Source organism: Vanacampus margaritifer, chromosome 2 (assembly GCF_051991255.1).
Source record: "Vanacampus margaritifer isolate UIUO_Vmar chromosome 2, RoL_Vmar_1.0, whole genome shotgun sequence".
In the NCBI taxonomy this organism is placed as follows: domain Eukaryota; kingdom Metazoa; phylum Chordata; class Actinopteri; order Syngnathiformes; family Syngnathidae; genus Vanacampus; species Vanacampus margaritifer.
Genome location: NC_135433.1, coordinates 50418210 through 50432894, shown reverse-complemented (window position 1 = coordinate 50432894; position 14685 = coordinate 50418210). Strand labels below are relative to the sequence as shown.

Genomic DNA, 14685 nt, shown 5'->3' with positions numbered 1-14685 from the left:
GGCTTGCATTGGAGAGCTCCAGCAATGGACGACTATCTTGTCCACTGTCACCTCGACTTGTTGTCGAGCAACTCAAGTCACAAGTTGTGGTGACAGTGGACAAGCTAGTCGTCCATTGCTGGATGTAATTATTTATGTATAAATATATTTTTTGTTGTTTTAAGTTTGTTGTTAAGTTTTGAATTATATTTTTTTATATCCGTTTTTATTTTCACTTTTAGTCATTTATTTATTTAGAATTTTGGCAGTTTTGGTCCTCCATAGGATTTTACCTTAATAGCTAAAATGAATAAAAGTATAGATGGTTTAATCCAGGGGGAAAAAAACATAGTTTTTTTATTTTCTAATACCTCTACTTATCTTATCTGTTGATGTCCTTTCTATACTTTAAATAGTACCTTTTGTTATTTGTTAAAGAAGTCATCCATGTTTTTGTGTGTGTGTTTTTCTCTAGGTTTCACCTTTAGGCCAATGAGAGGAGCGCGAGAGAGGGAGAGGTGCTGTAGGAGATATGGCAGAACTCGTTTGGCAAAGTAATCGATTGCAGATGGCAACCATTGGGTGGCTTGTCATTCCACAGAGGCTCTTTGTGATGGCTGGGCCCGCAATAATTCAACAGAACAAGACTGTTTTCATGTGTATGTGCGTGCATGGGTGTTTATGCTGTCACCTCTCATATCAGAATGCTAAACTCTGCAGCTCCGCAGGATTCCAGACACACACAAGGGAGTATATGGGACTTAATCACAAAAGAGAGTTACTGTGTCAAATAGTTTAACTAGCAATGTTACGTGACAAGTGGCCATTTGTGGAATAAAATAAATAAATAAATAAACATATCATGAGCACTTGAATTGCTTCTAAAATCCCGCATTACAAATTAATTCACCCAAAAATAATAAACTGTTCACAAACACGACCTATTCTACGGCCCATACTCCTTTGAGTTAACTCGAGTTTTCAGGGTAAGTGTCGAATGTTGAAACACGATGCTAACTTTGACTTGTGTGAATATAGCTGAATTTTAGCCTGCTAAAAACTTGGCCGATATTTTAACTGAACTTGCCAGCCAATTGGAGAAGGGAGTTTCCTGAGCTCGACAGCAACAAATTTTAACTGCAGTTGCAGTGTTGCGCCATTATGGAGGCACTATCAACAGCAGTTTACCGGAAAGACCTAAAGCAACAACCGAAGAAGAAACAGCTTTCTTTTTTTTTTAAACTTCAATGTACTGAAGAAGAAACAGATCATGGAGCAACCGTTACACATGGCCATTTTCTGGTTGTGAGGCAGAGGTGGCACGCTGAAGCCATCGCCAAAGTCTTAAAAACACAGTACAAACAATAAACATAATATTGTTTTACAACGCTGAACTATATTTCCAATTTAATATGTAGTAGTGGGTGAATTTTTAATGATTGTAGTTAAAAAATTGCAAAAAATTAATGGCAACTTTGTATTCATATAATTTCTCATTTCAAGTCCTCGTAAAATGGCTGCAGGAGGGCGGTTGATACTGGTATAGGTCATTGCCGCGGGTACTGATACCTTAAAATAAGACTGGTATTGGCACTGTTTCCGATACCTGGTATCGGTAGTCACCCATCATAGTCAGGGTGACACCACCTCTGCCTCATTTTGAGCCAGGAAAACCCCTTTTGTGTATTGTGTACCTAGTCCAGACTGGTAAAATACAGTATCATTGAATATTCGATATATGTGCTGCCCATTGCTAAAGCAGGGAATCTGCTTTTCAGAAATCTGTGTGAAAAAGACTAACAATAGGGGGGAAAACTGAGGTGTAAGTATATGCTGAGTAATCTAAGGACTAAGCTATAAAAATCACAGCAGAAATACTGTATAACCGTATCCTGTATGGTTTCCGCAGCTGTCTGCCCTTAAATGATGCATCTGCCATTATATATTACAGTGTGTGTGTTTGTGTGTAAGTGTGTGTGAGCAACAGACTGTTTAAACAGGCCTCACATTTGTCTGAAAGTCATCTCCTGAAGAGACGGACCTTTTGAAGACTAGGACACCCCTTCTTTAAACACTCACATACATGCACGCACATACTCAGTCTGACACACCACACCTGTTTTGTCACTCAAACAATATGTGCACCCTCCACTGGCTCTGCTCGCCCTCATTGCCCCAGAGAAAGGCCTTGTTTCCAAGGGGAGATTTTAGGAGTACCCGTCTGCATCCGCACCCTCAGAGCACACAGGTCCCAGCCCCCTTCAGACTGCACAAAGCCTCCATTGTGCAGCACAATGCTGGCTGCCCCCTCTGAATTTCCCATCTACCCCCTTCTCTCTTTCCCTCATAACTCTGCCCTTTTTTGCTTTTGCATAACTCCTGGTCTCTTGTTCGGTGCTTTTCAGTCACTTTCCAGCATCCTCCATCTCAACTTAATAGTTCAATCTTGCTCCCAAAACTACAAATTTTGGAACTTTTCAAAATACTTGGGAATGAAGCAAAAATAATAATGTAATAATATACTAACTTCTTAAATAGTATCTTATGCAAGATACACAAATAGGCTCAAACGCCAAATCAGAATGCGCAAATTATGTTCTTTTTATTTTTTAAACAACATTACTCATTGAGTTAATTGGATATTTGGCGTGAGATGGCAGAAAGAGCTGGGACATCAATTACATATTCCTTGTCCTCATGCAACTTCCCTTCACTATTTAGCAGTGATCATATTGCAAGCTATTGCAGTGTCAAAATAAAGAATAAAACATTGAAGATAGTTACAAAATGAAAACGGAATGTCCCCCACCCCCCCAAAAAAGCCACAAAATGCATGCAACAATAACTAGAGTGTGGGGGGCGACTCCTTTATCCCAAACTATGCAGTATTATAGCAAGAAAACTAGATTCCTGCTAAATATGGCAATAAATAACTATTATAAGTCATTGTAGCATCAGATTTGTATGGGAATGGCAAAGCGCCAGTGTTCACCTCACCATATTGTCAGCAGCGAAATGGCCTAACTACAGCAACACTGGCCATATCCTAAAAGGGACAAATGTGGACATTCCAGACTACCCGTTCAATGCTTTCTTATAAAAAGGGTTGAAAATAAGGCTGAAGAGACTAGAACAGTTCTAGCAGATCTGTGGTTGTATTTTTCATGTTAAGCAAGGGGGGACCAAAATGCCTTAAAGGATGTGGGAAATTCCTCTCTTCCAAGCCAGAGGATTTTGTTGTAGGAAAAAGAATAAATAAGGAATGAAACAATTCTCGAGTGAAGAAGACAGAAGGGCGGGAAAGAGTAGGACCAGCTGTTTGAGTTGCAGTTAGTTTTGAGATTTGAATGTGGGGGGAAAAAAGCCCCGTTTTTTTCTGTATGAACTCCACAGAGTGGTGGCCGTATTCAACAAGTGTAAGAAGATCCAGTAACACAAAAGGCCCGTTTTTGTGCCTGCTAAAACACTGTCACACAAGTGACACATCTATCTGAGTTTCCTGGAGATGGTTATTTTGTTTGCAGTGCACACGCGCTACATGCACACGCACGCACGCACGCACGCACGCACGCACACACACACACACACACACACACACACAGTATCCACGGTGATGCACTCCTCCCCAAATGACTCCTGTAGTAGGCAATGGTATTTATCGAGGGGACAGTGATGACCTCATTCCACTGGCTACTGTGCCACTCCCCCTGTGTGGGCCAGGGGCTCAAAAGAATGAAACCTCCTGCAGGGAAAAATGGGGTCAAAGAAGAATGGTGGCTGGCACAGGAGTTTTCCAATACCGAGGTAAACATCTTGCATTATGTTCATAGGCTGAGAGAGGTTTAAATATGTGGTCTTATAGGGTTGGGACGGTCCAGGTAACCCACAGTACAGTCAGTAACTCTGTTCTTGACCAGTGTTTCAATACATTTTGTGTTTCGTGTTTTGTGCATAAAGAGAACACATTTCTCTCACAAATGTAAACAAACCCCAACTTGTGGAACACTTGGATTAAGTGTTGCTCAATTGGTCATCTAAGCAAATATATATATATATATATATATATATATATATATATATATATATATTATATGTTAAACAATGCACGCAAATACCGCTTAGTAGTCTAACAATATGCTTAATGTAAAATACACAAACTCAGCACTGAACTAAAGCTAGCATTAACCAGGGATGTGATTTGACCAAAGTGAAATTATCTGAAAATTTAGCCGGGGGTCTGGGGGCCGCTGGCACCCAGCTAGGTCCAGGGTTTTCCGTGTTTTTAAGTACTTTCAATGCACTCACATGACAAAGAAATAGACAAAACAACAGCATAAATTTTCAATGTATATTGAACTATCCCATATAAAATGGCAGTTTTAGTCAACTCAAAATCAGTCACATTCAAAAACATTGAACTGCCTTTGCTTTTAAAAACTATCACTGAGAATATCATCATATCTAACTAATGTGATTACTAAGTTAACACATAAATAATGTTGAAGAGTTCAAATTTCATGAACAAATAATTGTATCATGACCAAATGAAAAGTAACTCATATTAGAGCATACCACAAATGTCTTTGTTATAGCAGAAGATGTTATCTGTCGGAGTCATGTGCATACACAATGAACTACTACTAAAAAAAAAAAAAAAAAAAATCAATTTTTTTTTTTGTCGGGAGATAAAAAAAGCGGAATTCCGCGAATTAGCGGAAAAATCACATCCCTGATTAACATAGCATTTATCTTCCACTGATGCCATCACACCACAACAAAAAAGGTAAGGTACTTTTTATTTTTTAAATACTGTATTGTACTGTAAATGTAAAAAACATAAATAGAAATTAAAATAGGAAATTTCTGTTTTTGGAGCTTGGGAACGGATTAATTGCATTTAAATTATTTCCTATGGGAAAAAATGTTGAACAATTCGGACTTTGAACATTTTGCAGGAGCCAATTAACCAATGAGCTGCAGGAATTTCTGGCAAGTACTGGTCTTATCAAAAAAGTCCAGTGCACCTGTTCGGAAGTTCCCAAGTAATTCATTTTGGGTCCCTTTTCTTTTATTTACATCAGAAAACCATGACATCTCATGGGTGCACTGACTGTACTGTACGTTCACTGTTGCTTCCATTAAGGTGGAACCTCTGACACTGATGGACAATAATTACAAGCTGTTACTCAAGTGTAAAGTTTAGAGTTTGAAGTTTGAAGAATGATGCTGGCTAAACATCGGTCACTTTCTCTAGAAACCTCTCCACTACAGAACTTGTGCTTCTGAAGGAAGCCTTTTCACCCCAAACATACACGTGCATGATTTGATGATAGAGTGCATTAAGAAAGCACACTAAGCAACACTTAAACCTTTTCCAAATTTTAGTCCAACCTTCTTCTGAAATATATCAAATGTTTTTTCTCCCCTCAAAATTCTACAGACCATAATTAATGTTTAAAAAAAGAAGAAGGGATTGCTAACTTATTCTAAATATAAAACTACAAAACCAGGCAGGGATGTGCCCAACAACCCAATAGTCACTCTCTCAGTGCTCCAATGTTAGTCTATGAAAAGAAAACCATTCAAAAGGACAACCAATCACACCTGTATGGTAGAGTGGTCCGACGTAAGCCAGGTACAAGGCAGACCGCCTAGAGTTTTCCCAAAGGCACCTCTCAGCCTATGAGAGACAAAATTCTCTGGTCTGACAAGACAAAAACTGAACTCTCTAGCATGAATGCCAGATGTCATGTTTTGAATGAGTCACCTGGGCAAGCATGGTGGTGGCAGCATCATGTTGAGGGGATGTTTTTCAGCAGGAGGAATTGTGACACTAGTCAGGACTGAAGGGAGGATGAATGCAGCAATGTGCAGAGACATGCTGGATGAAAACTTGCTCCACAGCACTCTTGAAAGCACACTTTGAAAACGGTTAATCTTCCAGCAAGCTAGCAACCCTTAGCACACAGCTAAGATACTAAAGGAGTGGCTTCAGGGCAACTCTGTGAATGTCCTTCAGTAGGCCAACCAGAGCCCAAACGTGAATCAAACTGAACACCTCTGGCAAGATCAGAAAATGGCTGTGCACCAACACTTCCAATTAAACCCGGCGTAGCTTAAGACAAAGAGGTGTGCAAATAGGAATGGGCGCATTGATACAGACTTAGTTGCTTCATTTCAGAGCTATCATGCCTTCCTCTGACTATCTCCATTCTTTGACAGCAATTTTCAAATGATGATCAAATGGCAATAGGATTAAGTGAAAAACACATTATGTTGATGATCCCTTGATGCGCTACACTTCCCAGATAATCAGTAATGTCACATCCTCCCTGACCTTGTGACGTTTTACACACTTTAAACACTTTCTTCACACACTAATCTCCTGGAGTATGCAGTAAACCCAATGCTCACTGCAAGTGATCTTAACTCTTGCACGGGAATGACTCTTGGCTAAAAACACTTATTTTTATCTGCTTCTAACAATTAGCATTCACACCTTCTAAGCAAATCAACAAATCAATTGTAATGCATGGTAGCAATGTCCCATTCTCAAAGTCAATAAAATTGACAGAACAAGAACGTCTTCACACATTTGTCAGTGACAATACAAAAGTCGTACCTTGAAGCATGCAGCGGTATGCTGACTCTGAGATGGCGTAGATGTGAGGTGGCATCTCGTGCCTCTTCTTGCCCCGGTACATCTCAATGATGTTCTCTGAATAGATGGGCAAGTTCTTGTAGGGGTTGATGACCACGCAAAACAGGCCAGAATACGTCTGCAAAGATGAAATGGAAGGAGCTGTAGTAAAATATTCGACTATGTGTTATTGTATGTTGAAATATACTAAGTCATATTGCCATGGAATATACTGAACAATTACATTAACTTTAAAATATGTAACTCCAGAATAAACTGTAGTATGTGACAGCAAAACACAGAAGAAACACATTCCAAAGAATACAGAAAAGACTTAAAAATACTTCATGAAAAATATGGGCACATAGAACATATTATTGTTAAGATTTTTTTTTCCTACTTGACTTCCGCTTTAAGGATTTGTTCACTACACTTGATAGCTCCTGCTCTGTGCTCTCAGTGCACAAGCTCGGTGGCAAAAAAAAACCTACACTTGATAGCTATTACTCCCTTGGCACATTCTGACAATGAGTATGCCACTGCCACCTACTGTAATGGATGGGGAATTACAGCTTATTCTCACCAGGCAAAAGAAAACACGTTTCCTGAGGTGACACGCACCACCCTTGCATTAAGGACTGCTGTAGACACGTATTAATTATAATGCTAATTTGCTGTTCATAGCTGGTTGCTCTTTGCGCTAATGCGGTTTTAGACAGACTTCTGTGAAAAGTTTACTGTACACGTATTACCTTGGTGATTAGCATTGGCTTGTCCATCTTCCCCTCTTCTCCCTTCTTGCACGGTGTGCCTCATATTTAGCTACGTCTTGTTGTCTGCCTTTAGTGATAGTGATTATTATCAGAAGTCAACTTTATTTATTTATTGCCACAGAGGCAAGGATTGTTTACTTAGCACCACACAAGTATAGTGTCTATGATCGTTGTAACTCATCATTTTTAGTATAACGCAAACTTAAGTCAAGTTTGCCTTTGTAATTTGTTCTGTGTCATCTAGAACCATACAGAAGAATTTGTGAAAGCTGTTACAATGTAACTGAAAAGTTTCTGGGAAAATCTCCTTTGGTGATTGCCAACCTATTTTGAGACCTCATTTTTTTACTTCCTACGTTTAGACACCCTGCCATTCATTGGCAAGAGTAGAGTGCAGCCAGCCGTTCATTGCCCAACGAACCGTCACACTGTTACACATGCTGACATGTGTATCGTAATTAGAGTCCACTGTGACAGGACTTTAGGAGCAGGCACCCAGGAACCAGACAACATACTGAAATCATTCTATAATAGCTCAGTGTGGCGCCCCTAGATCAAAAACAAGTGATGGTTCTGTACTAAATGATGCAGACAAAAAACGAGAAAGGCTGTAGAAAGAAGTTGACGAAGCATAAAACGGCTGGTAGAAACGAAGATATGAGCCTGATAGCTTTTCCAAAGGTCCAGTTCAGTAGTGGTGTAACATAGTGCTGCCTTTGTTTACATCTTGCTCCCCATATAAGGAGAGATGACATACAGAATGAAGACCAGATGGAACTCTCACAAGCTCTTGATTTTTTTGAGGAATGACAGTTCCTCCTATCTGAGACTGTGCCTGGTGGATAGTGATTGTTTCTTGATCCCGACATGTAGAGTAGAACCGCTGCTGTTTTTACCTGGACAATCGGGTAGAATGATGAGTCAAACAGTCAGGTGCAGCAGTTTAAGATTGGGCATGAAATTTAAGTTAAGTATTTGTGCTCCCTCCCACACCCAGGCCTTGCAACTCCCAGAGTCAATGACTTCAATATTGAGCCTTTTTCACCCTTTAGGGGCCACTGTATTTCTCGCTTGTGTTTGGAAACATGCAGGTTACAATTTAGAGGTGGCATGAATGTTTATTTGTGACATGGTGCATCACTTGGTATGTTTACATACAATATAAATGACATGCAATTTCCATGAACATTTCCCATGTGACATTTATCTGCAGCCACGACAGTGACTCATGGATAGGGGAGATGGTGTGAAGTGTGTAGAGGTGTAATCGCTCCCCCTTCCACTCTACAATGCAGAGTTGTAGCTGAAGTTCCATAGTAAATTTCAAAAATACATCAATTGTTGTTTAAGTAATATATGATAGCTGCTGTGTCCTTTGCATGAGTGATAAAAATGATATAAATCTCACAGCACCAAGGCACTAATGGCAATTGACAAACCTCTGTTATCACTGGCTGCAGCACACCGTACAAATAACTCATCATGCCCAGCCCCATCCAGGAAAGGGAAGGTGATATTTCCACTATGAAATCAGATCCAGGGAAGGGGATCCTGTGGCCTGGTAACAGCTGAGCCACACACAAGCAACAGGGGACACGACAGCCGACCCCATCTGCCATCTCTGGACAGGACATGGATATGCTGCTGTCCATTGTAGAGGAGAGGGCACACTGTCAAGCGCAACAGACTGCCTTCATGCCACTAGTCTGTGTGGCGTTCAGAAGACTTGACCATGTGCACATGTCATAGCAACACAAAAGACACAACAGAGCAGCCTTTGACGTAATGTGCAGTACGTTTTATGCATGGAATCAAACCACGCTGACAGCGAGGTTGACAGTGCTTCTGTTTCCTGATTATTATACTTGGATTTAAGAACAGGCTGTCTGACTGATAACTAAAGATATATGTTCACAAATATGAATGATCACATTATTAACCCGAGTGTTAAGAACTGTTATCTTATTAGACAGCATGAAGCCCCAGGCAAATTATGCTGAATAAAAGACAATTTTGTTTGAAACATCTTCACTGATAAGCTTATCTAACAGGGAAGGAAAGAAAAAGGACAGACAAAATTAAAGCAAACGAACTGAGGTGAACACGTTAAAGTGGAGAGCAGAAGAAAGGCACATCAGCAGACAGATGGACACTAGGACAATCTTTTTGCCATGGAAGAATGCTGATGCTTTCTGACAGCTGGGGCTTATCTTACAATATTAAGGCCTGCTTGTTTCCAAGCTAACTGTGGTCAAGCCCAACGTGGAGCTCTGATTAGCCTGTGACGCACCACCTTGTTGAAATAAATCCTTCCAACCAAGTGTGCGCTCATTCCGTCTAGATGCTACGACAATGACCAGCACCTAAATGATGGTGCGCGTCAGATATCTTTGCTATGATCCAAATATGGAAGCCATCATACAAATTGTAAGTCCTCGGCATGAGGAAGGTTTAGGGGGGCTTACATCATGTCTGCATTGGATATAGTTGAACTCTGAGGAGGTAAGTCAAACAACTGAGCTAGGACATTTTCTTCCTGCCACAAAAAAAATCCACTTAGTAAGAACACATGTTTGCAATTTGTCTTAGCCAAAATACAAATTAACAAGATCCCAAGCTGAACATGTGCCATGACAAAGCTCAGACCGAGCCACCTATTGGTATCAGAAGAAGAAGCAGATGGGGAAAAAAAGGACCCCACAAGGGGATTGGGATTCAAAGTACAGTAGCTGTGAGATGACTGCGCATGATAACCTTAGCAGACCAGTGCCAGAGGATGTATGCAGATCAATATGACTACAAAGTACAATACATATTGCACTGAATCCCAGGATGTCTTTTATGAAGCTTTTTACGATGACAAATGGCAAAATACATAAGAATTAATAGAAAACACATACAGTAAACTACAAATACAGGTACACTAACAAGTCAAAACATTATTACCACTTGCACAATAATGAATGCCTTGTGTTGTAATTAGCAGCTTGACAAGTGGCCAGCATATTTGTGGAATATTCACCCCAAAAAAAGTAAAGTACTTCAAATACCTCTAAAATCCTCCATAACAAGTAACTTCACTTCACACAAAAAAACAATTGACTGCTGCAGTAGCTGCCCTATGCTCACACTGTTGAGTTCTTAGGGCAAGTGTCGGCATTTGAAACATCACGGTTATTTTGACCCGTTGACGTTTCGGAATTTTGGCCTGCCCTGTACAAGCAATTGATGGATATTTTTAACTGAAACCTGTCAGTCAATCGGAGAAGGGGGTTCTCCGAGTAGAAGATAGGTCAAGGAAAATCAAAATATTGAAGTTATTGCCTATTACTCTAATTTGAAGGTATTGTGGCCAGATTTTTCTTACAGTTAAGCAGGAGTAATTTTACTGACTGGAGACTGGTAAACATCATATATGTATATTTTATTTATTTATCTGTCTAATTTAATCTAGATTTCAAATGTTGTCACCCAGGGACCCGCATGTTCCAGTTGTTGCAAAGCCTTGACCCACTTTGTATATGCTATGGTTTTGTTTAGAAATAGCCTTTGGAAACACAACAGTATAGAGAAGAGCATCTTGTATTTTCAAATGTAATTTCAAAAAGCATATTACTCACCATAACATCTCCTAGCCAGAGGCTGAGCTTCACTGTATTTGTTCAGAGCATAAATTAGTGGCTAAACAGCAAAGTTTTCCTGTTGCTTACTAAATATGTTTCAATTGGGAACTTGGCACACCTCCAAAATAAGAATGCATGAAATCTTGTTTACAAGCTGTCTGGGACGCACACAAAATGGGTGCGAGACCCACTTTTGGGTCCCGACCCACCAGTTGAGAACCACTGGTCTGGATGATAAGTTCAGTGTTTAAGAAGTTCAGTCCACGTGTTTACATGTCATATTTCATAAAACATTTGGAAATGTTAATTGATATGTTAAAGCCACATATTTGTTTACATTGTTATATTCTATCGGCACTTTAGTTGTGTGATTTTTTTTCTTTTTTTTCTTTTTACTGATTTTCAGAATTATATTGTGGGAAACGCTTACAAGACTGCGCACCAACGTATTTAGTAAGTTAACAGTAAGTTTACACTTGTAATTGTACTTGATAAACTTTCACATTACTTCATTTGACATTATCTTAGAATCCTGGATGATAGTTTATTGTACTAAAGGTTCATTAATTGCTTGTTTGTTGAAAAATATATATATTTTTAAAAAGGACGTGTGAAAACAATCGTGTTACTTTGCAATATCAATATTGGGGGGTGGAGGACTACGAAGGTGGAAAATTGCAAAGTCTACTTGCATTCTGCATCTGTGCCTTTTATATAGAACTGTGACTCAGATATGACTTATGGCATGTGTGTGTGTGGGGGGGGGGGTGTGGGTATAGTGTACAGTATGCCATACTGTATATATGAATGTAGCATGTATGACAAACATAGTGTGTCTCGGACACAATGAAATGTTATTGTTTTTATTCATCTGAATTGAGTTTTCTACTTTTGATGAAATAAACTGTGAAAGGATTGTGCATTGTCTGAGATTTTTCCAACACTCTTTGTAGTCCCTGAATGATATTCCCTCAGGTGACAACCAACCTACATTCTATTCCCGAATGCCAAATAATGGGTCACTCACAATCAGAGAAATAGAACATCAAAAAAAAATTTTTTTTCATGAGTTTAGAATATACAGTGCAGTATTTATTTGAAAAGTATGAAGTACTTCAACATAGTCTGAATTTCACCCATGGGTACCAAGGAGAAGAATTCCAATAGAAGAAAGCAATAGTTTAACATGAACACAATTCATGTGGAACATGTGTGGTCAGGAAGTTCAATGTCCCATCCTATCCCAAACACAGACTGATAAATATTAGATGTAGCTATTGCATAATAAACGTCTAAAGGTTAACTCGTGTGTGCGAGAAACATTGAATTTAAGGTGAGTTTTAAGGTTAATCATCACCCTGTGAAAATTATACAGTTATGAAAAACTTCACTGAACTACTTACATATATGAGTCCAGAGTAGTAGCGGTCCTTCAGGTTGTGCAGCACAGATGCCTCATTCAGGCAGGTGAGCTCGGCCATGTCCTCCACCTTACTGAACTTGGGAGGGTTCATCTTCTGGATGTCATCCTTGTTAATCACCACCTTTTTGCCATTCTCGGCCAGCTCCACCACGACCTCCTCACCGCGCTCCTCGCGGATACTGGCTCCCTCAAAACCATGGCGCTCTGAGGGAATCCAAACCAGCTTCTTGGCTGTCCAGTCAGCCTGTGTGGCCGGGTTGTAAACCACAGCACGATCCACAAACAGGTATCGCTCTGGGTCCTCTTGAGCACTTCGATGCGACATCTTTTGTTGGGGTGACGAAAGCAATGTGGCCGCCTAGAAGAGACAAGTACAACTTTGAACACATGTCAGCAATGCACACTCACAATCATTGGGTTAGCTAATCACTTTATCGTGTAACTTTTTTCCTGTAAGCTATTTTTGAGCATTGTATGGCCACAAAACAGCACTTTTCAAAAAATAAAATAAAATGTAAAAAAAAATATTTTTTTTTTTATTATGACATATGGAGGGAAATTTGCATTTAGAATGTTTTTATTTATTTGTAAAAATGTAAATGCAATATAAAATACATAGAGTGTAGCATATTGCTGGCATTGGGCTGAAACCTTTCAACTACAGCATATGGTGCCCAAAGCACTTTACAATGCCTCACATTCACCCATTCACACACATTAATGGTCGACTGCTGCTACGCAGGGCACTGCCAGGTCCATTGAGAGCAAATTGGGGTTCAGTGTCTTTGTCAAGGACATTTCGACATGGCCACCAGGGGTGTGGATCCAACCTACAACCTCACAGATGGGAGACGACCACTCTAACACTGATCCATGCCACCCCTAAGTTTAAGATGGAAATCTAGTCGGATCCAATACAAAAGCTTTGATCATCAGCTAAAAAATGTCATCCATCCATTTTTAGAAATTGCTTATCCCATTCATGGTCATGGGGAGCTTGACCCTATCCTAGCTGAGTAGGCAAAAGTCAGACAACACCCTTCACTGGTCCCTAGTCAATCACACTTACTTACTGTATAGAAAAAAAAACAGACTCAGTCACACTCAGTTCACGCTGTCACTGAATGAATGAACGAACGAACGAACGAACGAACGAACGAATGAATGAACGAACGAACGAACGAACGAACGAACGAACGAACGAACGAACGAACGAATGAATGAACATTAGTTAGACAAGTAAGCCGCTAGACAATTAGAGATTGATCAATAATGGCACCAAACTTTACAAAATGGCATATTTTTTCTTGATCCAGTTCAGGGTCATGGTGAGTCTATCTATGCCAGCTAACAGTGGGCAAGAGATGGGGTACACCCTGGTCTGGACTGGTTGACTGTCAGTCACAGGCTACATATAATGAGTCAACCTTTCACACTTACAACTTTGGAATCTTTAGTGACACTAACATGCATGCTTTTGACGTTTTCACCTGGAGAAAACCAGCCTAAGCACGGGGAGAACATGAAAATGCCACACAGGGGGGCCTGCGGGTCGAGATTTGAACCGGAACCTCCCAAATGTGTCTGCGCACTCCAAACTACAATCACACATATGACCACAGCAACTAAAACAGAACATTAGTAATACAGTACCAACTGTGATAGAGCTTAATTGTTTTTGGATGATTTGATTGTGCCAGTGTACGGTGTACCTAATGTTCTGTCCAGCTGTGTCTGACAGATAATTTCTGGTAAAACAAAGTTTAAAAATCATCATCACAAGCATATCAAAATATGCTGGCAAATGAAAGATGAGTTAAAAGCTGTCAACAACAGAGATTAGTGTAAAGTGTGCATGACAAGCAGATTGCCTTACGGCTTTGCCTCTGTGTCATATAATGCGCAATGTGCGTAACTGCGCCGCTCTGAGCACAACGGGACATGGGGACGTTATTAACGGCATATAAAATCCCTATCGACCAAACCGTCCCACTATGGAAACCCATGGTAAAACATACCAGTTGTTGGGCATCTTTATGTACGGCTTAAAAAGAAAGATGACTGTGCATATAAACAGCAAATGCGACAGAAAAAAAAACTTTGTATCCATTCAAACAAATGCGACATTACAAAGGTCATTAGAAGTTAACAAAACGGATAACTAATGGAACTGAGCTGTCTCTAAAACATTTTGCTTTAAAAGGGAGAAGCTAATTGGGTGATAACGGTGCTATACCTGTTTGTTTG

General features: G+C 39.9%; 1 protein-coding gene across 2 annotated transcripts in view; it reads right to left on the bottom strand.

The window, feature by feature from the left end:
- Positions 1 to 14685, bottom strand: part of LOC144043236 (myosin-10-like) — a 60530-nt gene that overhangs the window by 45376 nt on the left and 469 nt on the right. For both annotated transcript variants that reach the window (XM_077556603.1, XM_077556604.1), the window contains exons 2-3: positions 12419 to 12796; positions 6602 to 6758 (exon numbers count right to left, since the gene is read on the bottom strand). In XM_077556603.1, coding sequence (XP_077412729.1) covers positions 6602 to 6758; positions 12419 to 12763 — 502 coding nt within the window. In that variant the 5' untranslated portion in view covers positions 12764 to 12796. The remainder of the gene's footprint in view (positions 1 to 6601; positions 6759 to 12418; positions 12797 to 14685) is intronic.